This window comes from Oncorhynchus gorbuscha, linkage group LG25 (assembly GCF_021184085.1).
Source record: "Oncorhynchus gorbuscha isolate QuinsamMale2020 ecotype Even-year linkage group LG25, OgorEven_v1.0, whole genome shotgun sequence".
In the NCBI taxonomy this organism is placed as follows: domain Eukaryota; kingdom Metazoa; phylum Chordata; class Actinopteri; order Salmoniformes; family Salmonidae; genus Oncorhynchus; species Oncorhynchus gorbuscha.
Genome location: NC_060197.1, coordinates 20708926 through 20728074, shown reverse-complemented (window position 1 = coordinate 20728074; position 19149 = coordinate 20708926). Strand labels below are relative to the sequence as shown.

Below are 19149 nucleotides of genomic sequence, written 5' to 3'. Positions count from 1 at the left end.
AGCATTTTAAAAATCTGACTTGTTGGCTGGATTAGCCTTGTTAAAATCCCCAGCTACAATGAATGCAGCCTCAGGATATGTGGTTTCCAGTTTGCCAAGAGTCAAATAAAGTTCGTTCAGAGCCATCGATGTGTCTGCTTGGGGGGGAATATATACGGCTGTGATTATGATCGAGGAAAATTCCCTTGGTAGATAATGCGGTCGACATTTGATTGTGAGGAATTCTAAATCAGGTGAACAGAAGGACTTGAGTTCCTGTATGTTGTTGTGACCACACCAGGTCTCGTTAACCATAAAGCATACGCCCCCGCCCCTCTTCTTACCAGAAAGATATTTGTTTCTGTCGGCACGATGGTGGAGAAACCAGCTGGCTGCACCGACTCCGATAGCGTCTCTCGAGTAAGCCATGTTTCCGTGAAGCAAAGAACGTTACAGTCTCTGATGTCCATCTGGAATGCTACCCTTGCTCGGATTTCATCAACCTTGATGTCAAGAGACTGGACATTGGCGAGAAGTATGCTAGGGAGTGGTGCGCGATGTGCCCTTCTCCGGAGTCTGACCAGAAGACCACTTCGTTTCCCTCTTTTACGAAGTCGTTGTTTTGGGTCGCCGGCTGGGATCGATTCCGTTGTCCTGGGTAAAAGGCAGAACACAGGATCCGCTTCGCGAAAGTCATATTCTTGGTCGTACTAATTGTGAGTTGACGCTGCTCTTATATTCAGTAGTTCTTCTCGACTGTATGTAATGAAACCTAAGATGACCTGGGGTACCAATGTAAGAAATGACACGTAAAAAAAAAACGGTATAGTTTCCTAGGAACGTGAAGCAAGGCGGTCATCTCTGTCGGCGCCGGAAGTTCTGCCTCTGGAACAATGTCAGCACAAGAACTGTTCGTCGGGAGCGTCATGAAATGGGTTTCCAAGGCCGAGCTGCCGCACACAGGCCTATGATCAGCATGCGCAATGCCAACCCTCGGCTGGAGTGGTGTAAAGTTCGCCGCCATTGGACTGGAGCAGTGGAAACGTGATCTCTGGACTGGTGAATCACGCTTCACCATCTGGCAGTACAAGGGACAAATCTGAGTTTGCAGATGCCAGGAGAACGCTACCTGCCCGAATGCATAGTGCCATCTGTATAGTTTGGTGGAGGAGGAATAATGGTCTGGGTCTGTTTTTCATGGCTTGGGCTTGGCACCTTAGTTCCAGTGAAAGGAAGTCTTAACTCTACAGCATAAATTGACCTTCTAGAGGATGTTTTGCTTCCAACTTTGTGGAAAGCCCTTACCTGTTTCAGCATGACAATGTCCCATGCACCGCAAGGTCCATACAGAAATGGTCTCTTCAGAAATAGTTTGTAGAGATCAGTGTGGAAGAACTTGCCTGGCCTGCACAGAGCCCTGACCTCAACCCCATCATACAACTTTGCGATGAATATGAATGCCGACTGCGAGCCAGGCCAAGATAAAAATGAGTACCACCTACTGCTGTTGTGCCCTTGAGCAAGGCCCTTTACCCCTAAATGCCCATGAGCTGCTCCCATCATGTGATATGTGTCAGGTTGGTCACTTTAACATCTGTGAAAATGACCAATAAAGAAAGTATGGTAAAATTAAGGCCAGACTATGGTAGCTGTGCATGTAATGTATCTAGCACCAAAGTGGCTGCATGGATCTAAAAGGCTGTGGGCTCATTAGCTCAACTCTAACGTTAGCGAGCTAACAGAATTAGCATCCATCCTTCGCAACTTCACAAGTCCGACTAAAGCTGCCACTGCCTGCCAGAAACCTTTGAAAACCAGTACAGTAACGCAAGCTAACTCAATCAATCACCATTCAAGCATGAGATAAGCCTGCATAATTGCTTGGTTAAATTAACCCAGATGGAGAATAAATATAAACTAAGGTAACTTAGCTAGCAGGCTAACAAATGAAACCGTGTCAGAGACAGTCCAGAAGAAGTGTCAGACTTAGCTAAGGTAGTTACCGTTATAGATACTGACAGTTAGCTACCTACCTAATTATGATAGGACTATCTACTTAACCTGAATGACCATCACATTCATAATTAGTACTTAACGTTTTCAGTCAGCCAAAACACCCTTAACACGGATCCCAAACCGGCTGTGCGCATGCGCCATTGTGCATATATGCATTTTGTCCCCCCACACCAAATGCGATCATAATATAAAAAAATAATATATGCCATTTAGCAGACGCTTTTATCCAAAGCGACTTACAGTCATGTGTGCATACATTCTACGTATGGGTGGTCCCGGGGATCGAACCCACTACCCTGGCGTTACAAGCGCCATGCTCTACCAACTGAGCTACAGAAGGAGATCATGACATGCAGGTTAAAATATCAAAACAAAATCTGAACCAATAACATTAATTTGGGGACAGGTGGAAAAGCATTAAAACATTAATGGCAATTTAGCTAGCTAGCTTGCACTTGCTTGCTAATTTGTCCTATTTAGCTAGCTTGGTGTTGGTTTGGGTTCCGTGTTAGTCTGTCGAAATAACGTTATCCGTTTTCCACTCGTCAGTCACTGTCGCACTAGAACGTTTGCAAGCATCCTTGTGGACTTCACACTGATGGCGGGATAACTAACTCACTGGCTGGGTCAAATATCCATAACTCAACCTTAATAACCCAGCACCAATAACTCAACCTTGCTGTATTTACAACACACACAACAACAAAAAAACAACCCAACTACTGACCCACTTGACCTGTAACCCAGCAATTGGGTCATCCCAACAACCCAACACTTTTTGTATGTGTAATTTACACCTCGAAGCCATGCACGCAAGAAGCCTTGACCTGTCTGGTGCACACATTTCTCTGTCCTCAGTTTGATTGAAGGACTCAAACTGTATTTTTCCCTTGTAACCAATTGCTTCTAGAAAGAGAAGGAACACATGATCAATATGAGCTATATAGCTAGTTAAAGGGCAAGGAAGATATCTAGCTAATTATTTAAAATAATGAATGTATGAGATCGCAACATTTGAGAATACATGCATTTACTTACCTTATCACTCAAATAGTGTTATGAGTGAGTGTACGAAACATATTTCCAGGGTGTTGATGCATCCTCCCAAAACAGCCTCTTCCAACACCAAAAGTGAAGTTTTGCTTTGATGTCAAATTAACTTATATATTTGCAAGCTAACCAACATACCTTAGTTCTTGTGCTAGCTAACATGCTACTAAAACGTGTATAGGCAAGGCATGAGTTAGCCAGCTACCTATCACATGAATTGTACAAAAATATGCTAGCTAAGCCCCAGCATGTCAATCAGTGGCGCTGACAGATTGAAACTGGTATCAACAAAATGTTTCAAATTTATCAGGAAGTTAGACACACACCAGACAACTGTGATTGATGCAGATCCGACCAAATCAGAACCAATTATTGACGTCTATGTACGGTGCAGATTCGGTTCATGCCAGACTTTGGAAGGTGCTTGTTACGGAGTCTACTTGATAGGTAATCGACTAGCCGGACTGTTCCCCGGGACTCCAGTTGTAGGGATTTGTACAATGCACAAACAAGGCTATTGAACCTGACATTGGTGTCTGTCTTTATTCCTTTATCTAACATATCATACTGAAACATGGTATCAGAAGTGGCTCGGAAAAAACACGTTTGTTATTTTTGTAGCTAAGTACAGTATAGGCGCAGTCACTCACAACACTGATCAACCAGTTGTTAGCTGGCTAGCTAGCATCACTACCTACGTCAATGACTGAAGGCAAAGAAATCTCATATTCCATTGCTATGGCAGCGAACATTCCGCCACCAAATCCCATGGTTCTTACAGGTGACTGGAATACTAATTGGGACAACTTCAGGGATGAATTCTAGGACTATGCGCTGGCGACCGGTCTACATGAGAAACCCAAGGAGGTACAAGCTGCAACTCTGTGGAGTTTAATGGGCAGCGAATGCAGGCATATCTACTGGCACAATCTCACCCTCACAGCACGACAACAGTGTGATGCAAAGGCTATATTGGATGCATTGGAGAATTACTTCAAACCCGCCAGAAACTTAATTTATGAGCGGTTCATTTTCAGAAGCTGCAAACAGGAAGAGGGTGAGTCAGTACACAACTTTGTAACCCGTTTGAGAGAGAAATCCGCCACTTGTGAATACGGGGGATTGAAAGATGAATTGATTCGTGACTAAATAGTGCTGGGAATTGCAAATGAGGATACACGCCGGCATCTACTGAGAGAGAGAGACTTAACATTAGTAACTGCCATCGAAATGTGCCGCACTGCTGAAGTCACTGGCATGAGAATGAGAGCAATGGAAATCAAAACCCCACGCTCCGAAGTTGATACTGTTCACACTGTTGCTAGGCAGACATTCAGACTAAACCAATCGAGGCAGAGCAATTCACCACAAACGGTGAACACAGAGAGCCACGTAGCATGTAAATACTGTGGGAATACACACACACGTGGCAAAGAGCACTGCCCTGCCTACGGAAAACCATGCACGGAAACTAATAATCATTTTGCAAAAGTGTGTCTCAAAAGCAAAAGAAGAGTGAGGGCAAGATTCACTGTGTTGATGATGTCACTCAATGTTCAGAGCTGAACAGTGAAAGTGACATTTACATGCATGAATCCATTGGGGCTGTACACTCAAGAGGGAAGAAATGGTTTGTGACACTACGATTACACAACAAGCAACAACAATGTCAACTGGATTCTGGTACTACATTCAATGTAATGAGCTACAAAGACAAAATCAATCTGGCACCTGACACACATATATTACTAGACTAAAGCTGTACTCGGGAGAGCTAATGAGCTCTATGGGCACCTTTGAGACCGAATGTGTTATTCGGGGCCGCAAACACAAGCTGGAGTATGAGATTGTAAAAACCAGTCAACATCCTCTCCTCTCAGGCTCTACATGCGAACGCCTGGGTCTGATGCAGTTCACTGTACCAAATGACCTGCACATTGTGGATCATGTCCAGCATGGACCCCTGTCCAAAGAACAACTACTCAGCAGATATGACAACATGCCCGTTGAATCTGTGCCTGGGGAGGTTCACTTTGAAGTGGATGAGAGCATCACTCCAGTCCAGTGTGCTCCTCGCAATGTGCCCATTGCAATGAAAGTGGCTGTGAAGGCCCAGCTAGACAAGTATGAGGCCGATGGCCACATGACATCTGTGACTGAACCAACTGACTGGATCAGCAACACGGTCATAGTGAAAAAACCAGAGAAGCTGAGGGTCTGCATCGACCCAAAGCATCTGAACCAAGCACTGAAACGATCCCACTACATCATGCCGACACTAGAGGATGTCCTCTATAAGCTTCACAAGGCCAGGATTTTCACCTTGGTGGATGCCCGAGATGCATTCCTTCAATGCAAGCTGGATGAAGAAAGCAGCCTCATGACTACCTTCTGGACCCCCTGGGGTCGGAAACGCTGGCTCAAGCTCCCGTTTGGTGTCTCGGTGGCGCCTGAGATATACCAACGTAAGCAGCACGAGTTACTTGCTGGGCTCAAGGGCATTGAACCCATCGCCGATGATGTCCTGATCGTAGGCTGTGGTGACACAGATAAAGAAGCAGAACGTGACCACGATGTGAAGCTCCTGGCACTGATGGAGCGCTGCCGATCAGTTAAGCTTTGCCTTGGCCTGAAGAAGCTGCAGTTCAAGGTGAAAGACGTCCACTTCCATGGACACATTCTCTCGGCAAAAGGCCTGAAGCCGGACCCAGACAAGGTCAGAGCGATCCTCGACATGCCAAACCCGTCTGATGCCAAAGGAGTACAGCGTCTCATCGGCTTTGCAAACTATCTTGCAAAGTTCATGCCACACCTATCAGCAGTCTGTGAGCCTCTGCGCCGGTTGCTGGACAAAGACACACCATGGCACTGGCTACCCAAGCACGAGGCCGCAGTGCAGGAGATGAAATTTCTGGCTTCATCCATGCCAGTGTTGCGCTACTACGACGTCATGAAGCCTGTCACAATCCAGATCGACTCCAGCCAAAGGGGACTTGGATGCTGCCTTATGCAGGAAGGCCAGCCCGTTGCGTTTGCCTCGAGAGCGCTCACCCCCACCGAACAAAACTATGCACAAATTGAGAAAGAGTGCCTCAGCATCGTCTTCTCCTGCCAGCCATTCCATCACTACTTATATGGGCAAGACCTGGTCATCGCTGAAACTGACCACAAACCACTCATTGCCATATTCAGTAAACCTCTCCTCAACGTGCCCAAGAGGCTTCAAAGCATGCTCCTGACTCTACAAAACTACAGCCTGAAGGTCATTTACAAGCCAGGACCAGAGATGTACATCAGCGACACACTGAGCAGGGCAACAACACAATGTACAGGCAGAGGCACTGTCTATCAGCGGCAGGCCATCTGTTCGCTACAGCAGGAACAACAAGATGTTCAACAGATCAATCAGGCAGACTACTTAAATGTCACAGATCACCGCCTAGCCCAGATAAGGCAACACACTGACAAGGACGAACACCTACAGTCACTGAAGTCCATGGTTCTCGCAGGTTGGCCATACCTGAAAGAGGAGACACCTTTCACAGTGAGAGAATACTGGACCTTTCGAGATCAGATCAGCGAGCAAAATGGCGTCTTGTTCAGAGGTCAGAAGGTCATTATTCCCAAATCACTACGTCCAGAGGTGCTTACACTCCAGTCACGTTGGAGGTGATGCTTGCTACCGCCAGGCTCGTGAAACATTATACTGGCCAAAAATGCAAGCAGAAATTAAAGACTTTGTCAGCAACTGTACCACATGCAACGAGAACGCTCATGAACAGCAAAAGGAAAACATGATGTCACACGAACTGCCCACAAGGGCCTGGCAAATCGTCAGCATGGACTTATTCAGCCACAGACAAAAGGACTATCTTCTCATCGTTGATCACTACTCTGACTATTGGTAAATTGAACTGCTCCCTGACTTGTCTGCAGAGACAGTCATAAAGCGCTGCAAGACGCAGTTTGCAAGGCAAGGTCAGCCTGACAAGGTAATCACGGATAATGGCCCACAATTCACTGCCCAGTTCAAGCGTTTCGCCTCAGAATGGGAGTTTGACCACGTGACCTCCTCTCCAAGACACCCAAAAGCAAATGGCAAGGCAGAATCAGCTGTCAAGATTGCAAAAACCTGTTGAGCAGGGCCTTGCGCGACAGCAATGACCCATGGAAAGCGATCTTACAGTGGAGGAACACACCCACCGAAAACGTGGACAGCAGCCCAGCACAACGCCTTCTGTCCAGACGTCTGAAGACTACCATCCCCGTAGCTAACAAGCTACTTGAGCCCTGCGTCATGGTTGCCGTCACTGACAAACTGCGTCACAGAAAGCAGCTCGCTAAGTGCTTCTACGACCGGACTGCTCGAGACCTACCAGAGCTGGAGGTGGGTGAAACGATAAGGATGAAACCGCTGCCGGGAGACGACACAGGACTTTGGAGGCTGGGCACATGCCTGCAGAGAGTTGCACCACGTTCTTACCTGGTGGATGTTGGTGGCTCCCTCTATCGTCGCAATCAGGTGGATCTGCACGTAGCAAAGCAGACAAACCAGAACACGCCATACACTCACCTAGATGAGCTGGATCACAGTCCAGGCCTAAGGGTAAGGGGCGCAGAATTGAGACATAGGCCAACTGAAGGTGAGGCTTCGACCCCACCAAGCTCTCCAGCTCGTGCCCCTAATCCTACCCCTGTCAGAGCCAATACTTACTCACGGGTGGATCGGCTGTGCAAGCCACCAGACAGGCTTACTCTGTAAGCAAGGGACTGTTAACTTGCCCTCGGTTAATTAAAAACTATATTTTTTTCTTAAATAATTAAATTAAATTAAAAAAGGAAGATAACTGAAGTAAAAAATAAATTGTAATGCTTTTTCTATTGTTATGACCTGACTGTTAAGAACTTAATGTTATGTCTTTATGTTTGCACTTTCTATTGAAAAGGATGATGTTACGGAGCCTAGTTGATAGGTAATCGACTAGCCGGACTGTTCCATGGGACTCCAGTTGTAGGGATTTGCACAATGCACAAACAAGGCTATTAAACCTGACATTGGTGTCTGTCTTTATTCCTTTATCTAACATATCATACTGAAACAGTGCTCACTGGGAGGCTACTATTGTTTACTGTCATCTAAACACCCACTCCATTAATATCAAAATGTAAATGTATGATATTTCACTGGACTCACCCTAGGTTAGGGTCAATTCAAATTCAATTCAGGAACAAAGAGAAATTGTGATGGAATTGACCCTAACCCGTATCTCTCCCAAATACACTCCCTCAATCCATACCTGTCTCCCTCCTCAGTAGCTAAGTGACGTCCTCTAATTCAGTTGGTAGAGCATGGTGCTTACATTACCAAGATAGTGAGTTTGATTCCCAGGACCACCCATATGTAAAATGTATGCACGTATGACTGAAAGGCACTATGGATAAAAGCATCTGCTAAATGGCATCTATTACTATGTTTTCTTGTCCCCTCCCCTCCATCCCTTTAAGCTGTATTAGGATATTCCTCCCCATGCCTCGTGTCTTCAGGCTGGTTGTTTTGACTCGCTCATTCTCCCTGGCTCTCCTGCTCCTCTACATGTGGGTGATACACAAGTGGTGGAAGGGATGACTTAAATCACATAATATAAAACATTAAGTTATATTTAAATCTACCAGATACAATTATCTACCAGACTAATTCTTCAATTTTTCCCCACACAGCCAACACAGAATTTATATCACTTCGTAGCTTTAGAAGACAGACACAGACCGACTGCATCAATCAGCCAGCCAGCCAGCCAGACAGTTATAGCCACACAGACCGACAGATATAATGTAAATAATAACTTCTTGATCATTTCTTCTACTTCCAGCTCTCTGCTGAGTCCCCACAGCCCCTCTGGGCTACACCAGATGTTCTTCCAGTTCCACCATGTCCACTCCTACCCCCTCCTCAGACAGCCATGCTGATACCTCCACAGAAACCCTCTCCCCTGGACCCAGCCTTGGAGCCAGCCCTAGCTCCTGGCCAAGCGACTGCCCCAGCCCCCCAGGGAGGTTTTCAGTGCCTCACAAAGAAGGGCACAAATTGGTAGATGTTTAACATTTTAAAAAGCAGACGTTGAATATCCCTTTAAGAATAGGGAAGTTATTGGTCTTTGGAAGGTGTGTCAATACACTCAGTCACTACAAAGATACAGGCGTCTTTCTTAACTCAGTTGACAGAGAGGAAAGAAATTACTCAGAGATTTCACAATGAGGTCTATGGTGATTTTAAAACAATTACAGTTTAATGGTTGTGATATGATCAAACTGAGGATGGATCAACAACATTGTAGTTACTACACAATACTAACCTAAATGACAGAGTGAAAAGAAAGCCTGCACTGAATGAAAAATATTCCAAAACATGCATCCTGTTTGCAACAAGTCACTTACGTAATACTGCTAAAAATGTGGCAAAGAAATACACATTTTGTCCTGAATACAAAGCTTTATGTTTGGGGAAAATTCAACACTACACGTCACTGAATACCACTTCATATTTTCAAGCATGGAGGTGGCTGCATCATGTTATGCGTATGCTTGGGAGTCCTTGCCGAAAATGTGCAATAAGGGGTATGAAGAATTTGTGAAGGAACTGTAGATGTGAAAAAATTACAAAAAAATTAATTTCTTAAAGGGATATAACTTCATGACATGATGGAAGACAAAAAGGCACAAGGAGGGAAAAATATTTTAATAGTGTCAACACAAAAAACATTTTTATAAAATGTTACATTTTAAAACATTGGTATTACTGCAGTAATTTGTAAACACAGACTTCTTTCTACATAGTTACATGATAGTTTAACCCTCACACACCCTGAATGAACAGTCAGGTCGGGATACAGTCCGAAACTGCGTTGTAGCACGTTTGACATTTAAAGGTAATTTCTCATTGAACCAACCTCTGCAGCTTTTACCGTGAATGTGATCTCTGGGACCATTGCCTTTAAATGGAATGAACATTGGCTATACACATCTAACAACAGACCTCATTACAAAACAAACATTGTTCACTGAAGCACAGACAAAGGCTCCATCCCAATGGCCCCCTATTCCCTACATAGTACACTACTTTTGACCATAGTGCACTAAATATGGAATAGGGTGTCATTTGGGACAGAGACAGTGATACAAGGACAATTAATAGTAAGCACTGCTGTTCTAGAAAAGTAGTCACACAGATAGGAGACGAATGGTTAGGAAGTGATCGAGAGAAAAAACCTGACATGTTTGTAGTGTTCTCAAGCACTCACCTAGCCAAAGATTTTGATAACTAAATCCCTTCCATCTGTGACCTAACTCTATAAATAGTGTATTATTCTCATTAAATTGAATAAAGGTAAAAGACATAGACCGATGACAGTCTTCTCAACCAAGGCCGGATTCAATCCGAAACTTGTTGCAGCTTTTTCCTCAAGTTAGTAGTACTATAAAAAAAAGTCAAGTAGAACAAAAACACACAAGAAAAGTAATAAAGCTACATATATGGTCAGTTCCAGGGTCCGTGCTAATCCCTTGAATGCAATCTCCGCAAACGTGGGGATATTGCCTTTAAAAGCTGCATTGTCTACAAGCAGGATCGGATTGAATCCCAGCCCAAGTCTCCTCAATAGAAAAGGACATTCTTGGTTTCTAGTGAAGACATGTATGTCTCAGGTATAAAACGTTTAAAGGATGCGTTGTTGTTCTTGTGCTTCTAGAAGATAGAAATAAAAGGACGTGTTGAATGATGCTATATGTCCTACGCTGAGTAGGATTTATCAGTGTGTGTGTTTGTGTCTGTGTGCAATCTGATGCACATATTGGTTTTGTGCCTGGCTTCATCATCCATATAACCCTCAGCCTTGTGTGTGTTCATATCTGTGTTCGCATATGTGTTTGTGTGTGTTTGTGTGAATGTTTGCCCTCTGTCTTTTCATGTGTTTGTGTGTGTAAAGACAGCACTGTGTAATCCATTACCCTGTATCACCTGTGTGTGATTAAGCTTACAGTAGTTATATTGTTAATTTTGTACTCCACAGTGTTTATATGAGTATATGTGTGTTTTTGAGCATGTGCTGTGTGTGTGTGCGTGCATGCATGCAAATGAATGGGTGAGCGCGTGCATGTATGGGTGTGTATTGGGGTGTAACGGTGGCAGTACAGGGACCTCGGGTCGTACTGTGAACTTTAATGAATACATTTATTGAAATGTATATGCTATGCCTACGCTGTGATGTATGCCTCGAGTAATTCTGTACTGGAAAAAAAACATTGCTGGCTATTCCCTTAAAACAACGATAGCCTATGCGCAACGTTGTAATCAAAATTGTGATCTTAATTGGTGTGAGTGTGAATTTTGTGAGGCGCAGCCGGGAACTAGTTCTGTACAATGGCGGGTGGTGAGGTCGACAAATTAATTTGCCAATTCACACTCTGTTATGCTTACCACAGATGAATGGACCTCCAGGTATACAGAGCTACTTAACAGTGACAGCCCATCACATTACCTCGGAGTGGGAGATGGGAAGTACTGTGCTACAGACATGCTCTCTTTATGAGAGTCACACAAGTGAACATCTTTTTCTCTTTGTAAGAAAAACATTATTAGCATAGACCTATACAATGTCTGAGCCATTTTTACATAGATTTCACACGCATATTGCACTTTATTTTAAATGTAGTTTTGATGAGTAATCATGTGTATACCGAACCATGGGTTTGGTAAACCATTACACCTCTTGTGTGTACATTTCTGTGTGTGTGTGAGTGCGTGTGTGTGTTCAGAGCAGCCTGCCCAGTACCACTCCCTCTCTGTGTCGTGCCTCTCCTCTGATGATCTCCAGGAAGCCTAGTTTAGTCAGAAAGTCCAGCCTCATGCGATCTGTAGGCTGCATCACACAGAACACACCATGAGAACCTGTAACACACGCACACACAGAGAGACAGAGTGAATAAGATGATCGTTGATAGAAATATGAGAGACGAGCAGAGAAGAGAAAGTAGAACATGTGTCAAACTCATTCCATGAAGGAAAAAACAAAACAAAAAATCTCAGCCATCCGTGGAATGAGTTTGACACCCCTGAACTAGAACAACCAGAAAGACAAAGGTTACCTCCCAAATGGCACCATATTAAAATGTTCCTGTTTCACACATGTACAAGTGTGTAACCTGTACAAGACTGTGGTGTGAAATGGAAATCTGAAATGGAAATCAGCCATTATTGACGCCGACCCTGGAGGAGCAATTAGGGTTATGTGCCTTGCTCAAGGGCAGATCGATATATTTTTCACCTAGTCGGCTCTGGGATTCAAAGTAGCAATCTTGCGGTTACTCTCCAACGGTCTAACCACTAGGCTACCTGCTGCCCTACACTCTAGGTTTTTTTCGGTTTGTCCCCATAGGGGAACCTTTTTTGGTGCTTTTTGGTACCTTTTGAAGAGTTCTTCCAAGAACCCTCTACCGATTCTACCAGGAACCATTTTATCGTCTTACGTTCCTTCCTAGAACCTTCTATGAAGGGTTCTACATACTACAGTGAATTATAGTATAAATATAGTAGTAAAATAAAACTGTAGTATATACTATAGTAATTAATGTAGTGTTTTTGCAGATTGTAGTATACTGTAGTATGTACTATAGTATTTTTGATTTATTATCTTTGACATAGAAGTGAAGGCTTTCTACTTGAGGAAACCTACTGGAGAAATACTAAAAAAGAGCATATTTCCATAACTTGTAGGTAGGTAGGACTGGGGTCAATGCAGATAGTCCGGGTAGCTATTTGGTTAACTATTTAACTAAATATTTATCAGACGTATGGCTTGGGGGTAGAAGCTGTTGAGGGTCCTGTTGGTTCCTGACTTGGTGCATCGGTAACACTTACCATGCAGTAACAGAGAAAACAGTCTATGACTTGGGTGGCTGCAGTCGGTCAATTTTTAAGCCCTTATATTTTTATTTGTTTAACACTTTTTTGGTTACTATATGATTCCATATGTGTTATTTCATAGTTATATGTCTTCACTAGTATTCTACATTTCTACAATGTAGAAAGTAGTACAAATAAAGAAAAACCCTTGAATGAGTAGGTGTGTCCAAACGTTTGACTGGTACTGTAGGTCAGATTAAAAATCTATTTAATCCATTTGGAATTCAGGTTTTAACAAAATAAAATGTGGAATAAGTTTTTAAAAATTGTTAAAATTTATTTCACCTTTATTGAACCAGGTAGGCTAGTTGAGAACAAGTTCTCATTTGCAACTGCGACCTGGCCAAGATAAAGCGTAGCAATTCGACACATACACATGGAATAACCAAAACATACAGTATAACAAAAGAAAACAAAAAGTCTATATACAGTGAGTGCAAATGAGGTAAGTTAAGGAAAAATATAGGCCAAGTAGTAGTTACAATATAGCAATTAAACACTGGAATGGTAGATTGAGAGAAGATGAATGTGCAGGTAGAGTTACTGGGGTGCAAAGGAGCAAAATAAATAAATACCAGTATGGGGATGAGGTAGGTAGATAGATGGACAGTTTACAGATAGGCTATGTACAGGTGCAGTGATCTGTAAGCTGGTCTGACAGCTGGTGCTTAAAGCTAGTGAGGGAGATATGAGTCTCCAGCTTCAGAGATTTTTGCAATTCGTTCAAATCACGGGCAGCAGAGAACTGGAAGGAAAGACGACCAAATTAGGAATTGGCTTTGGGGGTGGCCAGTGAGATATACCTGCTGGAGCGCGTGCTACGAGTGGGTGCTGCTATGGTGACCAGTGAGCTGAGATAAGGCGGGGCTTTACCTAGCAGAGACTTGTAGATGACCTGTAGCCAGTGGATATGGCGACGAGTATGAAGCGAGGGCCAACCAACGAGAGCGTACAGGTCGCAATGGTGGGTAGTGTATGGGGCTTTGGTGACAAAACGGATGGCACTGTGATAGACTACATCCAGTTTGTTGAGTAGAGTGTTGGAGGCTATTTTATAGATCACATCACCGATGTCGAGGATGGGTAGGATGGTCAGTTTTACGAGGGTATGTTTGGCAGCATGAGTGAAGGATGCTTTGTTGCGATATAGGAAGCCAATTTTAGATTTAATTTTGGATTGAGATGCTTAATGTGAGTCTGGAAGGAGAGTTTACAGTCTAACCAGACACCCAGATATTTGTAGTTGTCCATGTACTCACCTCGCTCATCAACTTATCCCTGACCGCTGGCTACGTCCCTTCCGTCTTCAAGAGAGCGAGAGTTGCACCCCTTCTGAAAAAACCTACACTCGATCCCTCCGATGTTAACAACTTCAGACCAGTATCCCTTCTTTCTTTTCTCTCCAAAACTCTTGAACGTGCCGTCCTTGGTCAGCTCTCCCGCTATCTCTCTCAGAATGACCTTCTTGATCCAAATCAGTCAGGTTTCAAGACTAGTCATTCAACTGAGACTGCTCTTCTCTGTATCACGGAGGCGCTCCGCACCGCTAAAGCTAACTCTCTCTCCTCTGCTCTCATCCTTCTAGACCTATCGGCTGCCTTCGATACTGTGAACCATCAGATCCTCCTCTCCACCCTCTCCGAGTTGGGCATCTCCGGCGCGGCCCATGCTTGGATTGCGTCCTACCTGACAGGTCGCTCCTACCAGGTGGCGTGGCGAGAATCTGTCTCCTCACCACGCGCTCTCACCACTGGTGTCCCCCAGGGCTCTGTTCTAGGCCCTCTCCTATTCTCGCTATACACCAAGTCACTTGGCTCTGTCATAACCTCACATGGTCTCTCCTATCATTGCTATGCAGACGACACACAATTAATCTTCTCCTTTCCCCCTTCTGATGACCAGGTGGCGAATCGCATCTCTGCATGTCTGGCAGACATATCAGTGTGGATGACGGATCACCACCTCAAGCTGAACTTCGGCAAGACGGAGCTGCTCTTCCTCCCGGGGAAGGACTGCCCGTTCCATGATCTCGCCATCACGGTTGACAACTCCATTGTGTCCTCCTCCCAGAGCGCCAAGAACCTTGGCGTGATCCTGGACAACACCCTGTCGTTCTCAACTAACATCAAGGCGGTGGCCCGTTCCTGTAGGTTCATGCTCTACAACATCCGCAGAGTACGACCTTGCCTCACACAGGAAGCGGCGCAGGTCCTAATCCAGGCACTTGTCATCTCCCGTCTGGATTACTGCAACTCGCTGTTGGCTGGGCTCCCTGCCTGTGCCATTAAACCCCTACAACTCATCCAGAACGCCGCAGCCCGTCTAGTGTTCAACCTTCCCAAGTTCTCTCACGTCACCCCGCTCCTCCGCTCTCTCCACTGGCTTCCAGTTGAAGCTCGCATCCGCTACAAGACAATGGTGCTTGCCTACGGAGCTGTGAGGGGAACGGCACCTCAGTACCTCCAGGCTCTGATCAGGCCCTACACCCAAATAAGGGCACTGCGTTCATCCACCTCTGGCCTGCTCGCCTCCCTACCACTGAGAAAGTACAGTTCCCGCTCAGACCAGTCAAAACTGTTCGCTGCTCTGGCTCCCCAATGGTGGAACAAACTCCCTCACGACGCCAGGACAGCGGAGTCTATCACCACCTTCCGGAGACACCTGAAACCCCACCTCTTTAAGGAATACTTAGGATAGGATAAAGTAATCCTTCTCACCCCCCCTCCCCCCGTTAAAATATTTAGATGCACTATTGTAAAGTGGCTGTTCCACTGGATGTCATAAGGTGAATGCACCAATTTGTAAGTCGCTCTGGATAAGGTATATTAATATTAGATAATAGATATTTGGAGGGCGAATTAGTTAGGATGACATCTATGAGGGTGCCCGTGTTTACTGATTTGGGGTTGTACCTGGTAGGTTCATTGATAATTTGTGTGAGATTGAGGGCATCAAGCTTAGTTTGTAGGATGGCCGGGGTGTTAAGCATGCCCCAGTTTAGGTCACCTAGTAGCACGAGCTCAGAAGATAGATGGGGGGCAATCAGTTCACATATGGTATCGAGGGCACAGCTGGGGGCAGAGGGGGGTCTATAGCAAGCGGCAACAGTGAGAGACTTGTTTCTGGAAAGGTTAATTTTTAGAAGTAGAAGCTCAAATTGTTTGGGTACAGACTTAGCCTGCAGGGTTCTGTATTACTATCCATCTTTGCAGTAGATTGCAACACCGCCCTCTTTGGCAGTTCTATCTTGGCGGAAAATGTTTTCAGGGTTTTTGGGGGTTTTCCTAAGCCAGGATTCAGACACGGCTAAGACATATGGGTTGGCAGAGTGTGCTAAACCAATGAGTAAAACAAACTTAGGGAGTAGGCTTCTAATGTTAACATGCATGAAACCAAGGCTTTTACGTTTACAGAAGTCAACAAATGAGAGCACCTGGGAGTGGAGATAGGCACTGCAGGACATGGATTAACCTCCACATCACCAGAGGAACAGAGAAGTAGGATAAGGATACGGCTAAAGACTATACGAACTGGCTGTCTAGCACGTTCAGAACAGAGAGTAAAAGGAGCAGGTTTCTGGGCACAATAGCATAGATTCAAGGCATAGTGTACAGACAAAGGTAAGGTGAGTACATTGGAGGTAAACCTAGGCATTGAATAATGAAGAGAGAGATATAGTCTCTAGAGATGTTTAAACCAGGTGATGTCATCGCATATGTTGGAGGTGGAACAACATTGTTTGTTAAGGCATATTGAGCAGGGCTAGAGGCTCTACAGTGAAATAAGACAGTAATCACTAACCATGACAGTAATGGACAAGGCATATTGATATTAGAGAGAGGCATGCGCAACCAAGTGAACATGTGGATCCAGTGAGTGGTTGGGCTGGCTGGGGTCATGGCGATTCAGACAGTTAGCAGACTAACAAACTAACAGTTAGTAGGCCGGAGCTAAACAAGCTAGCAACTAGTAGACCAGGGCAAGCTAGCAGTTAGCAGGCCGGGTTAGCAAGCAAGCAGTTAGCATGGGCTAGCAGTTAGTAGACCAGGGCAAGATAAGGAGTACGAATACTTTCTGAAGTCACTGTACCTAAAAGTAGGCAGATAGTAAAGTTAAAACACTTGAGAGCTTTCAACAAAAAAAAACAGAAAATAATATTTTAAATGTAAATGAGGATGGTATGGTGTGAATGTGAATATATCAATATATCGCCATAAAAAAGCCATAAAAAAGCCAGACTACGGTTTGAAACTGCACATGGGGACAAAGATTGTACTTTTGGAGAAATGTCCTCTGGTCTGATGAAACAAAGATAGAACTGTTTGGCCATAATTTCCATAATTATGTTTGGAGGAAAAAGGGGGAGGCTTGCAAGCCGAAGAACACCATCCCAACCGTGAAGAACCGGGGGTGTCAGTATCATGTTGTGGGGGTGCTTTGCTGCATGAGGGTGCACTTCACAAAATAGATAGTATCATGAGGGAGGAAAAGTATGTGGATATATTGAAGCAACATCTCAAGACATCAGTCAGGAAGTTAAAGCTTGGTCGCAAATGGGTCTTCCAAATGGACAATGACCACCAAGCACACTTACAAAGTTGTGGAAAAATGGCTTAAGGACAACAAAGTCAAGGTATTGGAGTGGCCATCACAAAGCCCTGACCTCAATCCCATCTAAAATTTGCAGGCAGAACTGAAAAAGCGTGTGCAAGCAAGGAGGCCTACACAAGCTCTGTCAGGAGGAATGGGCCAAAAGTCACCCAACTTATTGTGGGAAGCTTGTGGAAGGCTACCCAAAATGTGTGACCCAAGTTAAACAATTTAAAGGCAATGCTACCAAATACTAATTGAGTATTTGTACATTTCTGACCCACTGGGAATTTGATGAAAGAAATAAAAGCTGAAATAAATAAATCATTCTCTCTACTATTATTCTGACATTTCACATTCTTAAAATAAAGTGGTGATCCTAACTGACCTAAAACAGGGAATATTTACTAGGATTAAATACCAGGAATTGTGAAAAACTGAGTTTAAATGTATTTGGCTAAGGTGTACGTAAACTTCCGACTTCAACTGTATATACTGTATCCTTCACTATACATTATTTACTATTACTTCATCTTAGCCACTCTGTCACTGCTCATCCATATATTTTATACTTATATATTCTTATCCCATTCGTTTACTAAATTGTGTGTATTAGGTTTTGTTGTGTTATTTGTTAGATATTAGGTATTGTTGTGAAATTGTTAGATATTACCTGTTAGATACTGCTGCACTGTCAGATCTAGAAGCATAAGCATTTTCACTACACTCTCAATAACATCTGCTAACCATGTGTATGTGACCAATAACATTTGATTTGATTTGAAAAACATAGATAGCCAGCAGCATTTATTTGTTTTTGAGCATCTGATGATCTAAGATGGTGAGTGATGAACATGAATTTCTCTGGTCCCTACTGTTGCAGTCATGACGCAAGTGGCACTTTGCTGTCAAATATTCCCAAATGTTTCTAGTTTGACCAGCTGTTGTCAGCAACTACTATTTTTTAATTTGGCAGTCATATTGGCAGGTTTGCAACAAACTATTTAGCTAGCTTCTAGCCTAGAGTTTGATATGCAATGCGATCTCCTCATAATGAACAGTGCTGAGTGTCCTGACGAGAAGAAAAACTTTTCTAGCTATGCCAGGCAAAATCTAGCATCATCAGCTCATTGTTACAGATGTATCCAAATGAATGTCAATAGAAAACAGCTTAAACGAACTCAAATGCCGCTACTTCGCTGTAATTCTGGTTGCAGAGGTGACTGTGTTAGCCGTAGCTAGTTGGCTAGCTAGGAAGCAAGGGACAATAACGTTTCCACCAAGCATAGCAACAGAACATATAGAACAAACAACTGGGCTGCGACCATAAATATCAAAATACTGGGTCGCTTCTCTAGCAACCAAAATATGAAGAAGTATGAAGTCTTTTAAAAATGTAAATATAGACACAAAATATTTATTTCTACCCCTAAATGTGTGCTTCAGTATTATTTTCTTTGCCAACTGTGGTATTCGCGGGCCAAGCGCCTCCGTTATGCACATTACCTTGGAAAAATTTACTCCACAAAGGGACTCGGCTCCGACCTTGTGCCGCT

General features: G+C 44.0%; 1 protein-coding gene across 2 annotated transcripts in view; it reads right to left on the bottom strand.

Annotated features, from left to right (window-relative positions):
* Nucleotides 1-9766: 9766 nt before the first annotated feature.
* Nucleotides 9767-19149, bottom strand: part of si:dkey-183c6.8 (protein O-GlcNAcase) — a 65142-nt gene continuing 55759 nt past the window's right edge. For both annotated transcript variants that reach the window (XM_046329555.1, XM_046329554.1), the window contains exon 18: nucleotides 9767-11989. In XM_046329555.1, the coding sequence (XP_046185511.1) occupies nucleotides 11853-11989 (137 nt within the window). In that variant the 3' untranslated portion in view covers nucleotides 9767-11852. The remainder of the gene's footprint in view (nucleotides 11990-19149) is intronic.